Source organism: Adiantum capillus-veneris, chromosome 10 (assembly GCF_014529385.1).
Source record: "Adiantum capillus-veneris isolate H3 chromosome 10, ASM1452938v2, whole genome shotgun sequence".
NCBI classification, from domain to species: Eukaryota; Viridiplantae; Streptophyta; class Polypodiopsida; order Polypodiales; family Pteridaceae; genus Adiantum; species Adiantum capillus-veneris.
The window spans coordinates 34,403,044-34,418,857 of record NC_140940.1 but is presented as its reverse complement, the minus strand read 5'-3'; the positions used below and the strand labels follow the sequence as shown (position 1 = coordinate 34,418,857).

Below are 15,814 nucleotides of genomic sequence, written 5' to 3'. Positions count from 1 at the left end.
GGATAACCTGTGTTGCCTTATTTTCTGCACCATTCTCACTTGCTCGCGCCATCCTCATAAAAATTCCACCTCCTCGCCAGTATGAATTCTACACTTAACTTGAAATTCGCCCCTTCGACCACTAGTAGCTTCGAGGCACTTGGAGGGCAATTCAAATCTCCATGCGCTCCACCTCAACACAAAATTTTGCGAGCATGGCCCTCCTCGTAAGCCTGACAACTCTTTGTCCATCGTATTAAGTCCAAGTTTACTTTTTTTGTCCATGTGGACGGTAGAGATCCTCCCTTTTGGGTTTTGCTTCATTTTTTTGGTCACGTTTGGCTTGGGACGGCCATTTTGACAATATGTGAACAGTGAAATGCCGAGTCTCGAGTCAAGGAGAATGGAGAAAGACTTTGGAGTCCGCTTTAATGGGCTAGGTTTTAATCTGTAGCAATGTTTCCCTGACTGCGAGGCTCATCCAACAATGCAATCAAGCCCAAATTTCCCTCCTTCCAGCACTGCCCACTGCCCGACGACCACTTCAAGCTCGTTTCCCCCCTTTTCATGCAACGGATTTCGCCCCTCTGCTTGAGCAGCTCAAAGAAACAGGGCATGTCCCCTTCTGCCCTCCACACACGCCTTTACACATCGTACACTTGTGCATCAGCTACGAGTCACTACCCATTTTGTTAAAGTTTTAGCTTGAATCCTTCACCTGTCTCCCCCACCTCCCTCTCTTGATCGCAACTTCAGCTCAGCTCATTTTAACCCTAATTGCTTTTATGTACCTTTTTTCCATGTTAGTCATGCGCATTTGATGCAATTGCGGAGCCTCTGAGCTTCGAAAGCTTCAAGAAACTGCTTCTTTTGGTCCTCTTCAGGCATGGAGGAAAACGGTGAGGGGACCCATGCAATACATACTGAAGATACCTTGGAGGAGAAGGAGAGCCACGATCCACAGGAAGATGCGGAGCTCGAGGGTTTGCAGAATGGCAAGGATAGTAAAGGAAAGCCAGAAAAGAGAGGAAAGAGGAAAGCTGCTGCTGCTGGGGGCCGAGTAACCCCCAAGAAGCCCGAAAATATGGAAGCAACCACTCCTTTGATTGATAGACCAGCTCGGGAAAGGAAATCTATAGAGCGCTTTGCAGATTCCGTCGAGAAGGAGAAGGAAAAACCTAAAGAGTTTAAAATTGAGCAGGTTTACTCTGCGCCATTCTTGAATTTTGATTCAACTGTAGCAATATTGTAGATACATTTCCACCCAATGTGTCACCTTTTTGGTTTTTTGGATTTTTCCTGCCCTTACAGCATGATGATCTAGAGCGATATCTCTGTACTGCTTCTATGTGTCAGGTCTTTGAAGTCCAGGCCCCATTCATGCTCATTCCGTTTAATATTGGTTTGAATCAACAGTTTTACTTATGTATAGTCAAGTTGTCATTTTCTCTCCTTATACGGACTTTATTATACATTATGTGTATTGATGATAGGCATGATCTTGTGACATGCTGTCTTGTAGGTTGATATGAGGTTCTTGCTCATTATGTCAACCAAGTTCTGGAAGCCATTGCTACGTTTTAGTTTATTTCTAGCTCTTGTAGGCCACAAGGATAGGTAGGATCATTCAAAGTATGTCTCTGAGCTAGAGGAAAATCAGTCTTCTATGTGTTTCACATAAAAAGTTCAAACTACTTGAGTTGTCAACACTTAAGTTGGAATCTTTAGCTGTCATTATGAAAGAAACGTGCAAAGCTTATTTACAATTTGCTTGTGGATTGTGATGCAGGGTTCGGGCACATGCTTAAGAGATATTCCAAATGGTGAGCTTGTTTGTTTTCAGTTCTCAGTTCATAATTGTAATTGGTATTGAAGGGAGAGGTCTTTTTTTGGTTTTGTTTTGTCTTTTTTTTTTTTTTGCTTTAGCTGCTTTATTTGCGTGGTTGTACAGTTACTCTTCTTTTGTTTTGCTGCATGAGCTTTTTTTGATAGTCTTTCTGTCTATTGCAAAGATGATGAGGTCTCCAAGCTTACCAACCAGGTTAACCATGAAATGGATCCCTGATCAGCCATGCTCCAAGAAAACTTTCACATTAAACTTCAGCTATGTAAAACTTTTTATTAAGGTTGGAAATGTGGCTTCACATTGCAGGCATTTGTTATTTACTATGGGGCAAAGGTTGTATGGGTCTCTTTTGTTATGGAAAGCTACAAATTATGGAGTACTGATAGACGTGTAGTGAAATCCTTTTTTGCTGTACCAAATTTTAGCAAATCAGAAATGGCGACTTGGGAGGAGTAATGATGAGCACATTTTGATCTGTTGTGTAACAACCATTTCCCTTAGTTCGTTTTTTCTAAAAAAATTTGGTCTTGGTTCTCAATCTGGGGTCCTTTTTTGTGTAAATGTGATGATTTTTGTGACATGCAAGCACGTGGGCTTTTCTGATTTTCTTTGCTCCTGTAGAATAATTGAAGCATTCTAATCATGAGTGTATGCAGTGGTCTTCAAGCTTTCCAAGCGCAAAACAAGTGATGAGACGGTGCAACTACTTCACAAACTTCTTTACAACAAACGGGTAAAGGTAAGTTCTACCTAGTTTGTATATTCTATTCCTCTCCAAGAAGAATTATGCGAAGAGATATAAGATGATTTGTTACCTTAGCCTCATTCTGGTCATGTCCAACCTGACTATTTGCATATATTGTTTCTGGTATGTGTGGAGTAACAAGAGTCTTTTGGAAATGTATTTCAGTCTTTTTTGCCAATAGCAAGAGACTAATCTGCTGCATTCAATAAAGGAATAAGCTTTTATGGTGAGAGGCTATAACAAGTGAAAGGAGAAGATCTATCTTTACTCTCAGAAGAGTTAGGACAAGAAATAAGTTTTGTATACCCGTCTCTTGTGATTTTCATGGAGGTCGGGATTGTCTTTGCATTTAAATTGCTTGAGTATCAAGGCTAAGATGTTGAGCAAATTTTTTATGCCATAGCTTTTTGCAAACTTTGTGGAATCATTCTTGTTTACTTTCATTCTTTGCCACCCCATCTATAACCGGCCTGTACAACGTAGAGGGTGGTACTCTTTCAATTACCTGTTAACTTTACACAGAGCACTGAGAAGGGAAGAGAACACAGTTGCGTCCAGCGACTAGAATGTCACTGCGCACACGAGACCGACACCCCGTAGGCCCCTGCAGATCAAAAACACCTGTCTAGGACGGATTCCCTCGATATCTGGAAGCTTTCTGGTGAGCTGTCACATAAATTCAGCGGGCTGTAATTCTTTGTTTTTCACTGTCGGGAGCCCAAAAGCTTGTACAATATCCCAAGGCTCTCACGAGGCTCCCCCGATGTTCCGTGCAGTTTAGGTGCGAAACCCTAAACCTGCAGAAAAACACAGCAAGCTGTAATTCCCTGTTTTGGATCGTTTTTAGCGGAGCGAACACGCCTACGCGTGTCCCAAGGGCTCCCGCACGCAATGGGACAGTTCCCTTGTGAATTGGACGAGTTTTCACGGGAGAAAACTCTCCAAACTCGCAATCTTTCGTGATGGAACTGTGCGTACCTGTGGGGGATTAGCAATTAGCTAATCCGGTTCCTGTTCAGAAGGCTCTTGCCTTGGCAAACGCACATAAACCCCCAGAATTGTACATAGGTCAAATGAGAAGCCCACTAGTGGGGCATAACATATTGTACGTAGGGGAGAAAGAGAGCAGTATGTAGCGTGCGGGGCATCACTCCCGTCACCATACTGTGCATAGAGGGCAAGGTAAGCATTCCATAGCTTCTGTACCTGCTATAATCCACCTGAGGCTGAAAATGGCCCCCCGCTTTGTTGATATGCAGCTCGTTTTTGCCTCCTAGAGTGGCAGAATCGGTCACAGGCTGACACGTCGCCCAGTTTTCGAGTTTGGGCTTTCCCTGCTAAAAATATCTCAACTGGTGCGTCAGTTGACTTGGCAGCAGAGCAATAAAATGTTCCCCTTGTCATTCCAGAGCTAATGACGCGAACACATTTTTCGGTCAAAAATAGCAGCTCCCTAAATTTTAGGAGATGCTTCAATGGCGTCCCTATCGGTCTCTTGACCATCATTGAAGACTACCATTTGACCAACATCTACAATGTGGGTTAATTTATTGGCCCCTTTCAACTTATAAAGTTGCAGTGACTTGACAAGTGGCCCAAATTCCAGTTTGGCGCACACGAGCTTCTATACTCATCAGAATTCAGTGCTAACTGGCCCGGGCAGTCTCTGTCTGACCGACCTAGATCCTCGATGTGAGAAACCCATTTGGCTGCAGCCGTTTCACACTGGCCATGCAATGTCCACTTGCACCTTTTCAAGGGTTTTGGGACAAACAAGTAAAAGTAAAATAAATATATCTAATACTTATTTACGGAAGGCAACTGGAAAAATACACCTTCTGGTGACACACCTCACTCTTGAAATACTGTAAGCGACCTCGCTTGCATGCCAATAATACATGCAGATATCTCCTGATATCACATATATTCTATGATGGGAATCCAAGATATACATACTTCCGGAAATGTAGCGTTGGACGATTAAACAATCCCACCAACCTGGCTACGATACATATATCAAGCATAGAAGTCTTCTAGTGTACTCTTGAGCACAAACTTCTCTAGCTAAATTCTGTATGGAAAGAGTAGATACAATTGCTTAACTACTCTCTTGAGCATCATGAACCATGCTCTTGCCTTGCTCCAAAAAGGTTGCATCAAGTCATTGTGGGTTCCATTTGAAAGGCTTCAAGATACAATTGCAATAGCTGAGGTGAATCAAGCAATTCAGACTCTTCCATCCAGTTGGCATCTAATGATCGATAGTTCTTGAACTTCACCAAATAGCGTCTTTCTTTCTTTATGTGCCAATATCTGTTCAGGAACAAGGATTTCATCCAATTCTTCCACTTCGGGTTGTTCGTCATCAAGCATATTCTTTGGCACATCACCAACAAAGGGCCTTAGAAGGTTGACATGAAAAGCATTATGTATTTTCCAGCCTTCTGGTAGCTTTAACCTGTAAGCTACATCGCTGATCTTTTCTGAAATCTGAAAAGGACCATAATATCGCATACTGAGCTTAGGAAACAAGCGTTCCTTGCCTTTCCTTTTCCTTAACCCGGCCTTTTCAAAGCGCAAAAGTATCCAATCAGCAAGTGAAAATACAAGCTCACGACGGTGACGATCAGCAGCTTTCTTTTGCTTAGCCCGAGTTTTCTCAAGAGCAATCTTTATCTTCCTGTATGTTTCATCTATATCTTGCACATACTTGTCTGCCTCAAATATCTTGTCCTTGGTCTGCAAAATGGGTGGGACTTTCTTTCCTCCTTCCACTATCTCAAATGGTGCCTTACCTGCTGATGTATGCACAATGTTATTGTAAGCATATTCAACCAATGGGAGATGGTGTTCCCAAGTTGCCTTGTGCTATGAGACATAACATTTGAGTAGGTCCAAGACAGTATAATTTGCCTCTTCTGACTGTCCATCAGTTTGCGGATGAAACGAAGAAAAGAACTTGAGCGTAGTGCCCATGTTCTCAAACAATGCCTTCCAGAAAAGACTCGTCATACGTGGATCCCTGTCATTGACAATTGACTGAGGCATCCCATGATATTTAAAGATATTGCTCATGAATATCTTGACCATGTGTTCTGGCTTTATCTTCTTCCTAACAGGAATGAAATGGACCTGCTTACTGAACCTACAAATGATAGTCCAAATCCCATCATTTCCTGTTTGCGTCCTTGGAAGATCAAAGATAAAGTCCATTGCTATACTTTCCCATTGCTATACTTTCCCATGGCCTATCAGGGATCGGCAATGGCTGCAACAATCCCGGTTGCTTTTGTCTGTCAAATTTGACTTTTTGGCATACTAAGCATGATCTTACAAATGTGTCAACATCTTGACGCAAAGCTGGCCAATAGAAGAATGCCTCAATCCCTTTCACTGTCGCATCAATTCCACGATGCCCAGCATAAGTGGAGCATGACTTTCCATCAAAATCTTTGGCCGTAACTGTTTAGTAACGCATAACTTTCCATGCATCATGAGAAAGTCATTCTTAAGCATATAGTGCTCATGATGTTGCCCATCAACAAGCTGGTCATAGATCCTTGCAAAATCTGAATCTTCAGCATATTGTGTCTTCATTTCGTCTAGTTCACAATGGTACGGAATTGACACTGCTGAAATTTGGGGCTTTCGTGACAACGCATCAGCCACCACGTTTTTTTTCCCTTGCACATGCACAATCTGAAAATGGAACATTGACAAGATGTTTGCCCATCACATGTGCTTCTCAGATAACTTCGTCTCTGTAAGAAAATATCGCAAGGTTTGATGATCCGTTTGGACAACAAAATCAGCCCCTAGCAAATAGTGTTTCCAACTAGTGAGAGCATGAATTACAGCCAGCAATTCTCTCATAGACTTGCAAGTTCCTTTCAGTCTTCAAAAGAATTCTGCTCTCATATGCGACTACTCGGCCATTCTGCATTAAAACTGCACCAAGACTATGGCCACACGCATCACATTGAACCACAAAAGGTTTAGAAAGATCTGGCAAAATAATTATCGGATCTGAAGTCATCTTCTCTTTCAAGTGTTTGAACGCTAAAATTTCCTTGGTTGTCCACTTGAAAGTAACTCCTTTTCCTTGCAGTGCATGGAGTGGAGAAGCAATCTCAGCAAAATTTCGGATGAACCTCCTGTAATAGAAACATAAGCCTAGAAAGCTTCGAATGTCATGTACGAACTTCAAGTCTGGCCATGACCTAATTGCTTCCACTTTAGCGGGATCCATGCGTACCCCATCCTTTGAAACAATGTGCCCAAGGAAGTGAATTTCTTGCAAAAAGAACTCACTTTTCTTCGCATTGATGAGTAGCCTATTCTTGCGTAGCTCATTGAAAATTGCGGTCAAGTGATCCCTATGCTCCTCTTCAGACTTTGAGTAGACAATCATGTCATCAAAGAAGGTACCCACGAAGTTTCTATGTGGTCTAAAAATTCTGTCCATCATTGTCACCAGGAGGTGTATTTTTCCTGTTGCCTTCCGTAAATAAGTATTAGATATATTTTATTTATTTTTATTTGTTTGTCTCGGAACCCTTGAAAAGGTGCGAGTGGACATTGCATGGCCAGTGTGAAACGGCTGCAGCCAAATGGGTTTCTCACATCGGGGATCTAGGTCGGTCAGACAGGGACTGCTCGGGCTAGTTAGCATTGAATTTTGATGAGTATGGAAGCTCGTGTGCGCCAAACTGGAATTTGTGCCACTCGTCAAGTCACTGCAACTTTATAAGTTGAAAGGGGCCAGTAAATTAACCCACATTGTAGATGTTGGTCAAACAGTAGTCTTCAATGATGGTCAGGAGATCGATAGGGACGCCATGGAAGCATCTCCTAAAATTTAGGGAACTTCTATTTTTGACCGGAAAATGTGTTCGTGTCATTAGCTCTGGAATGACAAGGGGAACATTTTATTGCTCTGCTGCCAAGTCAACTGACGCACCAGTTGAGATATTTTTAGCAGGGAAAGCCCAAACTCGGAAATTGGGCGACGTGTCAGCCTGTGAGCGATTCTGCCACTCTGGGAGGCAAAAACGAGCTGCATATCAACATAGGGGGCGCCATTTTCAGCCAGAGGTGGATTGTAGCAGGTACAGAAGCTATGGAATGCTTACCTTGCCCTCTATGCACAGTATGGTGACGGGAGTGATGCCCCGCACGCTACATACTGCTCTCTTTCTCCCCTACGTATAGTATGTTATGCCCCATTAGTGGGCTTCTCATTTGACCTATGTACAACTGTGGGGAATTATGCTCTCATGCCGAGGCAAGAGCCTCTTTGCACAGGAACCGGTGTAGCTAGCTGCTGCACCAAAGCAGGTCCACGAGAGGGTGATAACTTCTCGATTGCGCAGTAAATTCAGCACTGTTTGCTTGCTGTTTTTACTCTGTTTTGAGACTGTTTTGTGCCCGGGATGCTTCTAGAATCAAGGGGCACCAAGCCCAAGGTGCAGGGAACAGTGTAGGGACCGTCGTGTGTCCAAATCAGGTCAAAAACAGGACTGAACCAGAAATTACAGCGACCTGGAATTTACTGTTTTGTGCTCCCGTTTGAGGGACAACACCAGTGGGATAGAGTCCTGAGCTTGGAAACTGATTCGGGTTAATTTCGGTACCGTTACGTTGCCGAAATTTTGTCGAATCTGGAGCGTACTAGCTGGATGCAGGTGTTATCTTCCAAGGACTCTCTTTTTGTAATTCCCTCTCTCTAAATTAAAGAAATACCGAAAGGGACGCCAGTCTTTGGGGCCTACAGGGTGTCGGTCTCGTGTGCGTAGTGACATTCTAGTCGTTGGACGCAACTGTGCTCTCTTCCCTTCTCAGTGCTCTGTGTAAAGTTAACAGGTAATTGAAATAGTATTGCCCTCTACGTTGTATAGGCCGGTTATAATCATCCTATTAAATGTGGCAGGAGCATTTGTGAGACCAAATGGCATGACAAGAAACTCATAGAGACCAAATGTTGTCTTGAACGCAGTCTTATGGACATCTTCTGGTCTAATGCGTATCTGATGATACCTGCTCTCTAGGTCTATTCTTGTAAACAATGACGCTCCCTCTAGCCGATCAAGAATGTCATCTATCCTCGGTATGGGGAACCTGTTCTTGATAGTATTCTTATTCAAGGCGCGATAGTCAATGCACATGCGCCATGAACCATCCTTCTTCTGCACTAAGAGTACAGGCGAACAAAAAAGGGATGAACTCGGCTGAATCAGCCCCTTCTCTAAAAGCTCGTTGACCTGACCCATAATCTCTTTCTGTTGGGTTGCACTAACCCTGTATGGTGGTCTATTCGGTGGACTAGAACCTGGCACAAGATCTATAGTATGATCCTCAGGTCTCTCAGGAGGTAACTCCCCTAGCAAAGAGTCCGAAAAACAATCACTGAAACCACTCAAAAAAGTTGACATGTCTTTATCTAAGGTAGACAAATTAGATACAACTTGAGGTACTTCTTTTGCAAAGATCAAGTACGCAGAAAGATGATTCTTTATTACAGATGAAATAGCAGAAGCAGAAACAACTGGAACAGACTCGCCCTTAAGCTTTACATCAAGGACATGTGTCTTTCCTCTATGTACAAGGGTAATCTTTTTGTTGTAAGTATCCACCATAGCATGCAACCTGTAACACCATGGGATACCCAATAACACATCACAGCCCTCAAGCGGCATAATATGAAATTCTTCCACATCCACATAGCTCTGAATGTGCAGACGAAGCTTTCCTAGAATGGGAGTAACAGGCTCTGAATGTCCTGGGCATGCCAAACTTGCTTCCCCTGTCATACCCATCTCCTCTGCACGAATGCCCAACTTTGATGCCAATTCTGGTGATATGAAATTTGCACGGGCTCCTAGATCAAAGAAAACCAGCACTGTCTGGTCTCTAACTTTGCTCCAAGCTCTGCACAGCTCTGTGGCATCTGTGTTTGGCTGATCTCCAACCAAATCTGGAACAAGTCCTGCACTCGGCTTTGGCTTCTTCCCTTTATGGTCTGACTTGTCATCCTTATCCTGTGACTTCTTTTGTGGGCACTCATTTGCAAAGTGTCCTTTCTGTTCACAAATGTAGCATTTCTTGGCCTCCCTAAGAGCTTTCCTTTCTTGAAAAGATTTGCCAGAAAAAATGCCTTTTTTGTCCTTGTCCTCGTCCCGAAGAAGATTTAGACTGCTTCTTGGACGTATCAGCTTCTTGAGTGGAGGGCTTCTTTGCAGGAGACTCAGAAGGCTTTGTTGCAACATTGCCCTTGGCTGAAAACTGTTTGCCCTGGGACCCTTTCTTGTGGCTATTAAATCCATCGGAATCTCCCTTCGACAGATTGCTGGCCACTCTTGCATTCTCTATCAACTGAAACATATTCATGACAGTAGTCTTTGTGCAGTAGTCCCCGATTTTCTTGGGCAATCCGCAACAGTACTTCTCAATCTGTTCTGACAATGGCACAAACCTGTAAGAGGTGACTGGCAACAGTGCGGCCCAAAACTGTTTATTGTACTCTTCCAGATCCGCACACTGTTTAGCATTCAACTCGTGCCATTCCGTCATTACATCCACTTCAAAAGTGTTTGTCAACCATGCAGGCGCAAAAAGTTGTTTGAATTGGACCCACGTTGTTGGGGCTTGACCTTGGTTCAACAATGTGGTCCACCATTGAAGCACATTCCCTTTCAAGAAAGTGGCAGCCTTGCGTATCTCTGAAGATTCCGTGAAGTTTCCTCACGAAATCTTTGAAGATTCTGTGAAGTTTCCTCCAGCATAAGCTGCATCGAAGTGTTGTATGAAGGTCAAAGCCTTTAATTGGTCCTCAGTTCCTCTGAAAGTTTCAAACTTCACTCCCTGCCCACCTTCCTTGTAATCCTTAGGCTGACTCAAAGGAGCCACATTATCATAAACAGGTGCCTGTAGCAGTGGTGCTCCATGAGTGTTCATTGGAGCACTCGCATCAACTGTTTTCCCTGTCATATCTGCATTTTGTACGTATGGCTGCGAAAAACCAGCCATACCAAATTGTGTTCCGGGCACTCGAAACTGGCCATAGGCACCTTGAAAACCTGGTTGGACACCCATGTTCGCGTACATAGGGTTACCCATGCCTGTTTGCATTGTCCCGAACACATTCCCTGGCATATAACCTGTGGAAGGTCCAGCCACAGCTTGAAACACTGAACCACCTCCAAAATAACCAGGATAAGCATTAGGTAATGGAAGGGTCTGACGCATAGCCTGTTCATTGCTCCCTTGACCATTCACAAACGGTTCCTGTCCAGCTAATGCAAGTTGCTTTGGATCATTGGACACCGCTAGTTGCTCAACCACATGGGCTTTCCCTCGAGCATCATGAGTCCTCTGCGCATTGCAAATCTCCTTTTCTTGCAATGGCTCAGTCATGCCCTGTGTAGGAGGTTGAAAACCCTGTGTCGGAGCCTATAAGAATTCCTGCATCCTTGGGTTGTTAGCCAATTGCTGAAACATGTCCATGCAACAACGCAGTTCAGTTCTAAACAACCTGTCCTCTTCTTGAAGAGTTGAAGGAATTTTCTCTGTGCCATGTGAAGAAGATCCCTCTTCAGGTACTTGGTCTCTCTTCTCTGCCATATTGACAAGCTCTGTGTTGCTTTCACCCACAACAATCCACGCTGCACTTTTTGAAGAAAAAGTGACTATCCCGTCAATGGAACCATATAACCGGCCTGTACAACGTAGAGGGCGGTACTCTTTCAATTACCTGTTAACTTTACACAGAGCATTGAGAAGGGAAGAGAACACAGTTGCGTCCAACGACTAGAATGTCACTGCGCACATGAGACCGACACCCTGTAGGCCCCAAAGATTGGCGCCCCTTTCGGTATTTCTTTATTCAAATTAAAGTAGACGATCCGACCACTTCGCACAAGCTTTCACAAAGCTGTCCAAACCTGGCGAGGGCTGAAAACGCAGGTTTTCGACCTGATTTTGGCAGCATAACAGCGCAAAAAACCCCTGTAGGTAAAAAACACCTGTCTAGGACGGATTCCCTCGATATCTAGAAGCTTTCTGGTGAGCTGTCACAGAAATTCAGCGGGCTGTAATTCTCTGTTTTTCACTGCCGGGAGCCCAAAAGCCTGTACACGCATCCCAAGGCTCTCATGAGGCTCCCCCTATGTTCCCTTGTAGTTTAGGTGCGAAACCCTAAACCTGCAGAAAAAACACAGCAAGCTGTAATTCCCTGTTTCGGATCGTTTTTAGCGGAGCGAACACGCCTACGCGTGTCCCAAGGGCTCCTGCGCGCAATGGGACAGTTCCCCTGTGAATTGGACGAGTTTTCACGCGAGAAAATTCTCCAAACTTGCAATCTTTCGTGATGGAACTGTGCGTACCTGTGGGGGATTAGCAATTAGCTAATCCGGTTCCTGTTCAGAAGGCTCTTGCCTTGGCAAACGCGCATAAATCCCCAGAACTGTACATAGGTCAAATGAGAAGCCCACTAGTGGGGCATAACATACTGTACGTAGGGGAGAAAGAGAGCAGTATGTAGCGTGTGGGGCATCACACCCGTCACCATACTGTGCATAGAGGGCAAGGTAAGCATTCCATAGCTTCTGTACTTGCTACAATCCACCTGAGGCTGAAAATGGCGCCCCCTTTGTTGATATGCAGCTCGTTTTTGCCTCCTAGAGTGGCAGAATCGATCACAGGCTGACACGTCGCCCAGTTTTCGAGTTTGCGCTTTCCTTGCTAAAAATATCTCAACTGGTGCGTCAGTTGACTTGGCAGCAGAGCAATAAAATGTTCCCCTTGTCATTCCAGAGCTAATGACACGAACACATTTTCCGGTCAAAAATAGCAGTTCCCTAAATTTTAGGAGATGCTTCCATGGCGTCCTTATCGATCTCTTGACCATCATTGAAGACTACCATTTGACCAACATCTACAATGTGGGTTAATTTATTGGCCCCTTTCAACTTATAAAGTTGCAGTGACTTGACGAGTGGCCCAAATTCCAGTTTGGCGCACACGAGCTTCCATACTCATCAGAATTCAGTGCTAACTGGCCCGGGCAGTCCCTGTCTGACCGACCTAGATCCCCGATGTGAGAAACCCATTTGGCTGCAGCCGTTTCACACTGGCAATACAATGTCCACTTGCACCTTTTCAAGGGTTTTGGGACAAACAAGTAAAAATAAAATAAATATATCTAATACTTATTTACGGAAGGCAACAAGAAAAATACACCTCCTGGTGACACCATCTATCGCATCTATGGAGACAAGGGGCTGCTTCACCTCACATAATGATCCCACGACACGCAAGTGCTCCTGGGTTGAACTTCAATGAACTAGCCCTTTACTAGGGAGCCCTACATGTTGGCCATATGGCGTGGAAGAATTTGTCAAGTACAACCAGCCTAGTACAAATGGCTTGGAACATGACTTGCATGTGAAAACTATCTCATACTTAGTTGGACAGAACCACAAACTTCATACCTCATTTGCTTTGAGGCAACCTTCGAAGATATTGGGCACTCCTAATATTCAATTGTTACGAAATTGTCGTCTAAGGTGGACCTATCCTCAAATGGTACTATTCATGTAGTGTTCCAGGTTTGCAACTTCTAGGAATGATAGACACGATCAAGCAGTTGTTTTGTTTGAGGGAGTTCTGAACTTGGGTGTCTCCTTTCTCTCTCGCCTCTTGGACCTAAGGGGAAGTTGTCTTGCCTCTGTCTTAGTTTGACAATACTTGCACAAAAGAGAAGAAGCTCTAGTGAACGAAGTATATTTGAGAATATTTAATAGAAATATCTATGAATTTTGCATTGCAATACATCGTGTGTACATCTATTGTTTAGAACTCCTCCACATGACAATAGAAGGGAACACAAGAAAATGTACACAAACACTCCTCGTGTTCATACTATATATTGATACTATTATTTAAATCCATTTCACGTAACATGTTGTTACACACACATGAATTATACACACATGCATCTAAATTCAACATTTTATGTGCATACAAATTCATGAGTATATAAATATACATGTGATGGATTGGCGGTTCGGTTATATACGTTTCACCAAGGTCTTGCTCGAGGCTGAATTGTTTTGGGTTGTGAAACGATTTGGAGCTTAAACATTTTGCGATGATGGCGATTTGAATTGAACTTGGTTGATAAAATGAAATGGAGACAAAGGGTGTTGTCAAATTGGTTATTTCTTTACACCATATAGTTCCACAATCAAAATTTCATCCAATCATGTCATTGGCATCAAAACTAAGACCTCGAAAGCAAATCTTGCAATTACTCTAAATACTCATCTTTAATCCATGGCTTCCGGTTGTAATTGATGTGGAACTAGTTTGCTCGTCAGAGAAGCAAAGCGTCGATGCTCTAATTCCACTGTAACCATAAGGCACCATGTGTCGTCGAAGACATGGAGTGACGGAGCTCCACTCCCAGATGCAATGCCCCCTAACTAGGTGCCCCTTGCAGTATTTCTTTATTATTTCTCTTCACAAAGAAGTGTTGGGAGGAGCACTTGGCTATTAAAATTTGAGATTGAGGTTCTACCAGGGCTCATTTAAAGCCTCTTGGCTTTGCTTTTAAATTACTAAAAATAACTATTTTTAAAGAGCTCGTAGCCCCAAAAGCTTTGAAAAAGGTAGTGTTTTCATAACTTTCTAACAAAACGCTAGTGTCCCAATTGCCACATCATCATTGTAATTGTATGTTGCCATCAGCAAGCCATATATCTCGTGTTGTCTGTCAAGTTGATGTGGGATTTTTTCTTGATTGGATTAGGGCTTAGCTTTTGTACTTCTCCCTTGGTCTTGTACAAATGATGCCACACCACCATCTTGTGGCAAGATTTGAAGTAGAGGGTGTCACAAATCGATGATATGGTATGGCCTTACAGACATGCAAGGGGCCTAAACCCTAATGGAAGAAGCCAAATAAGTCTTCACCAACTGTGGTCGAGTGCCTAAAAGATAAACAGGGTTAAATTTTAAAATCCTAATCCTATCAACTTATCAAACTTTGGCCGAGGCTAAAAAATAAGCAGGACCTACAAGTTGCGTAGAGGTGGATGGTGAGACCAAGTCGATGAGGAAGCTACCATGGACACCCTAGTAGTGGTCACCAACTGGGTACACCTCGGTTTTGTTACCCTCAACTTTGTACCTTGGAAGAATGCCATCTTGCGCATCGGTTGCCTTTCGAAAAATTGAATTGCAGTGTAACAAACTTGGACACTCCAAGTCAAGAATCAACCGCGACAGCACCAAATAACCACTTCAAAACAATTCACAGATCACAATAGATTTGCACTGGCCCGGCGGAGTTCCGTGCCTAGAGATATTGGCCCCAAAGACTGGCGCCCCTTTCGGTATTTCTTTTTGTATTAATCAATCATCAAAGTACAAGAGAGCGGTTAGGGTTTCACTCTCAGACTCTGCGTCCAGATGCCCTCACCACTAATTTAAAGGTTACAAGGGATGCCCAAAAGCAGAACCCCAAAAGCTTTTAAAATCAAAAGCATCAGTTCTCTCTCTCTCTTAGAGAGTCTTTTCTCTTTTTTTTATATAAAAAAAAAAACAAAAGCAAAATTCGCGTCGCTCATCATTTTCCATTTTTTTTTTAATAATCCGCCTCCGTGATTTCTGGAATTTAGGGTTTTTGGCAAAAATTAGGGTTTGCAGGAATTTTAGGGTTTCTGGCAGAAATTAGGGTTTCTGCTGTCCGCCATGTCATCACTTTGTGACATACCCCCCTCTCGAAAGCATTGTAATCGACCGCGATTATGCTTGCAAAACCGACAAAAGCCATAAACCGTCTTAGCAGACACTGACTGTTAGTACCTACGTACTAGGAACGCACATCTAGCACATGTACAAAATCGACAGTCACATCACACGACATCACAGAACATCACCAGACATCACAGGACATCACAGGACATCACATGACATTCAACATTCATTCGGATCTTAGACCATGATTTATCGGCAATGTAGCTAGCAATCACATCTAGGTCCAATCGGGACCTCATCGATGTCCGATTGACTAACCCCTATTGCAACCATGTCTATTCGAGATCAATCAGACCAAAATGTTGTAGTCATTTCGGCTATCAGTTCCTGCACTCACAAGAAGTCAAGAACAAATCAGTATCATAATCAGGAATTCCATTTCATAAAGTCATCCAGCAGAATACTGTCAGCTCTCTGTATCTCTGAAG

The 15,814-nt window shown here is 43.4% G+C and overlaps 1 protein-coding gene across 2 annotated transcripts in view; it reads left to right on the top strand.

The window, feature by feature from the left end:
• Positions 1–397: 397 nt before the first annotated feature.
• Positions 398–15,814, top strand: part of LOC147448673 (uncharacterized) — a 31,163-nt gene continuing 15,746 nt past the window's right edge. Inside the window, exons 1-3 of one of the 2 annotated variants that reach the window (XM_086521219.1) lie at positions 398–1,180; positions 1,769–1,802; positions 2,482–2,564. In XM_086521219.1, the coding sequence (XP_086377345.1) occupies positions 866–1,180; positions 1,769–1,802; positions 2,482–2,564 (432 nt within the window). In that variant the 5' untranslated portion in view covers positions 398–865. The remainder of the gene's footprint in view (positions 1,181–1,768; positions 1,803–2,481; positions 2,565–15,814) is intronic. The other variant, XM_086521218.1, reaches the window with a different exon arrangement.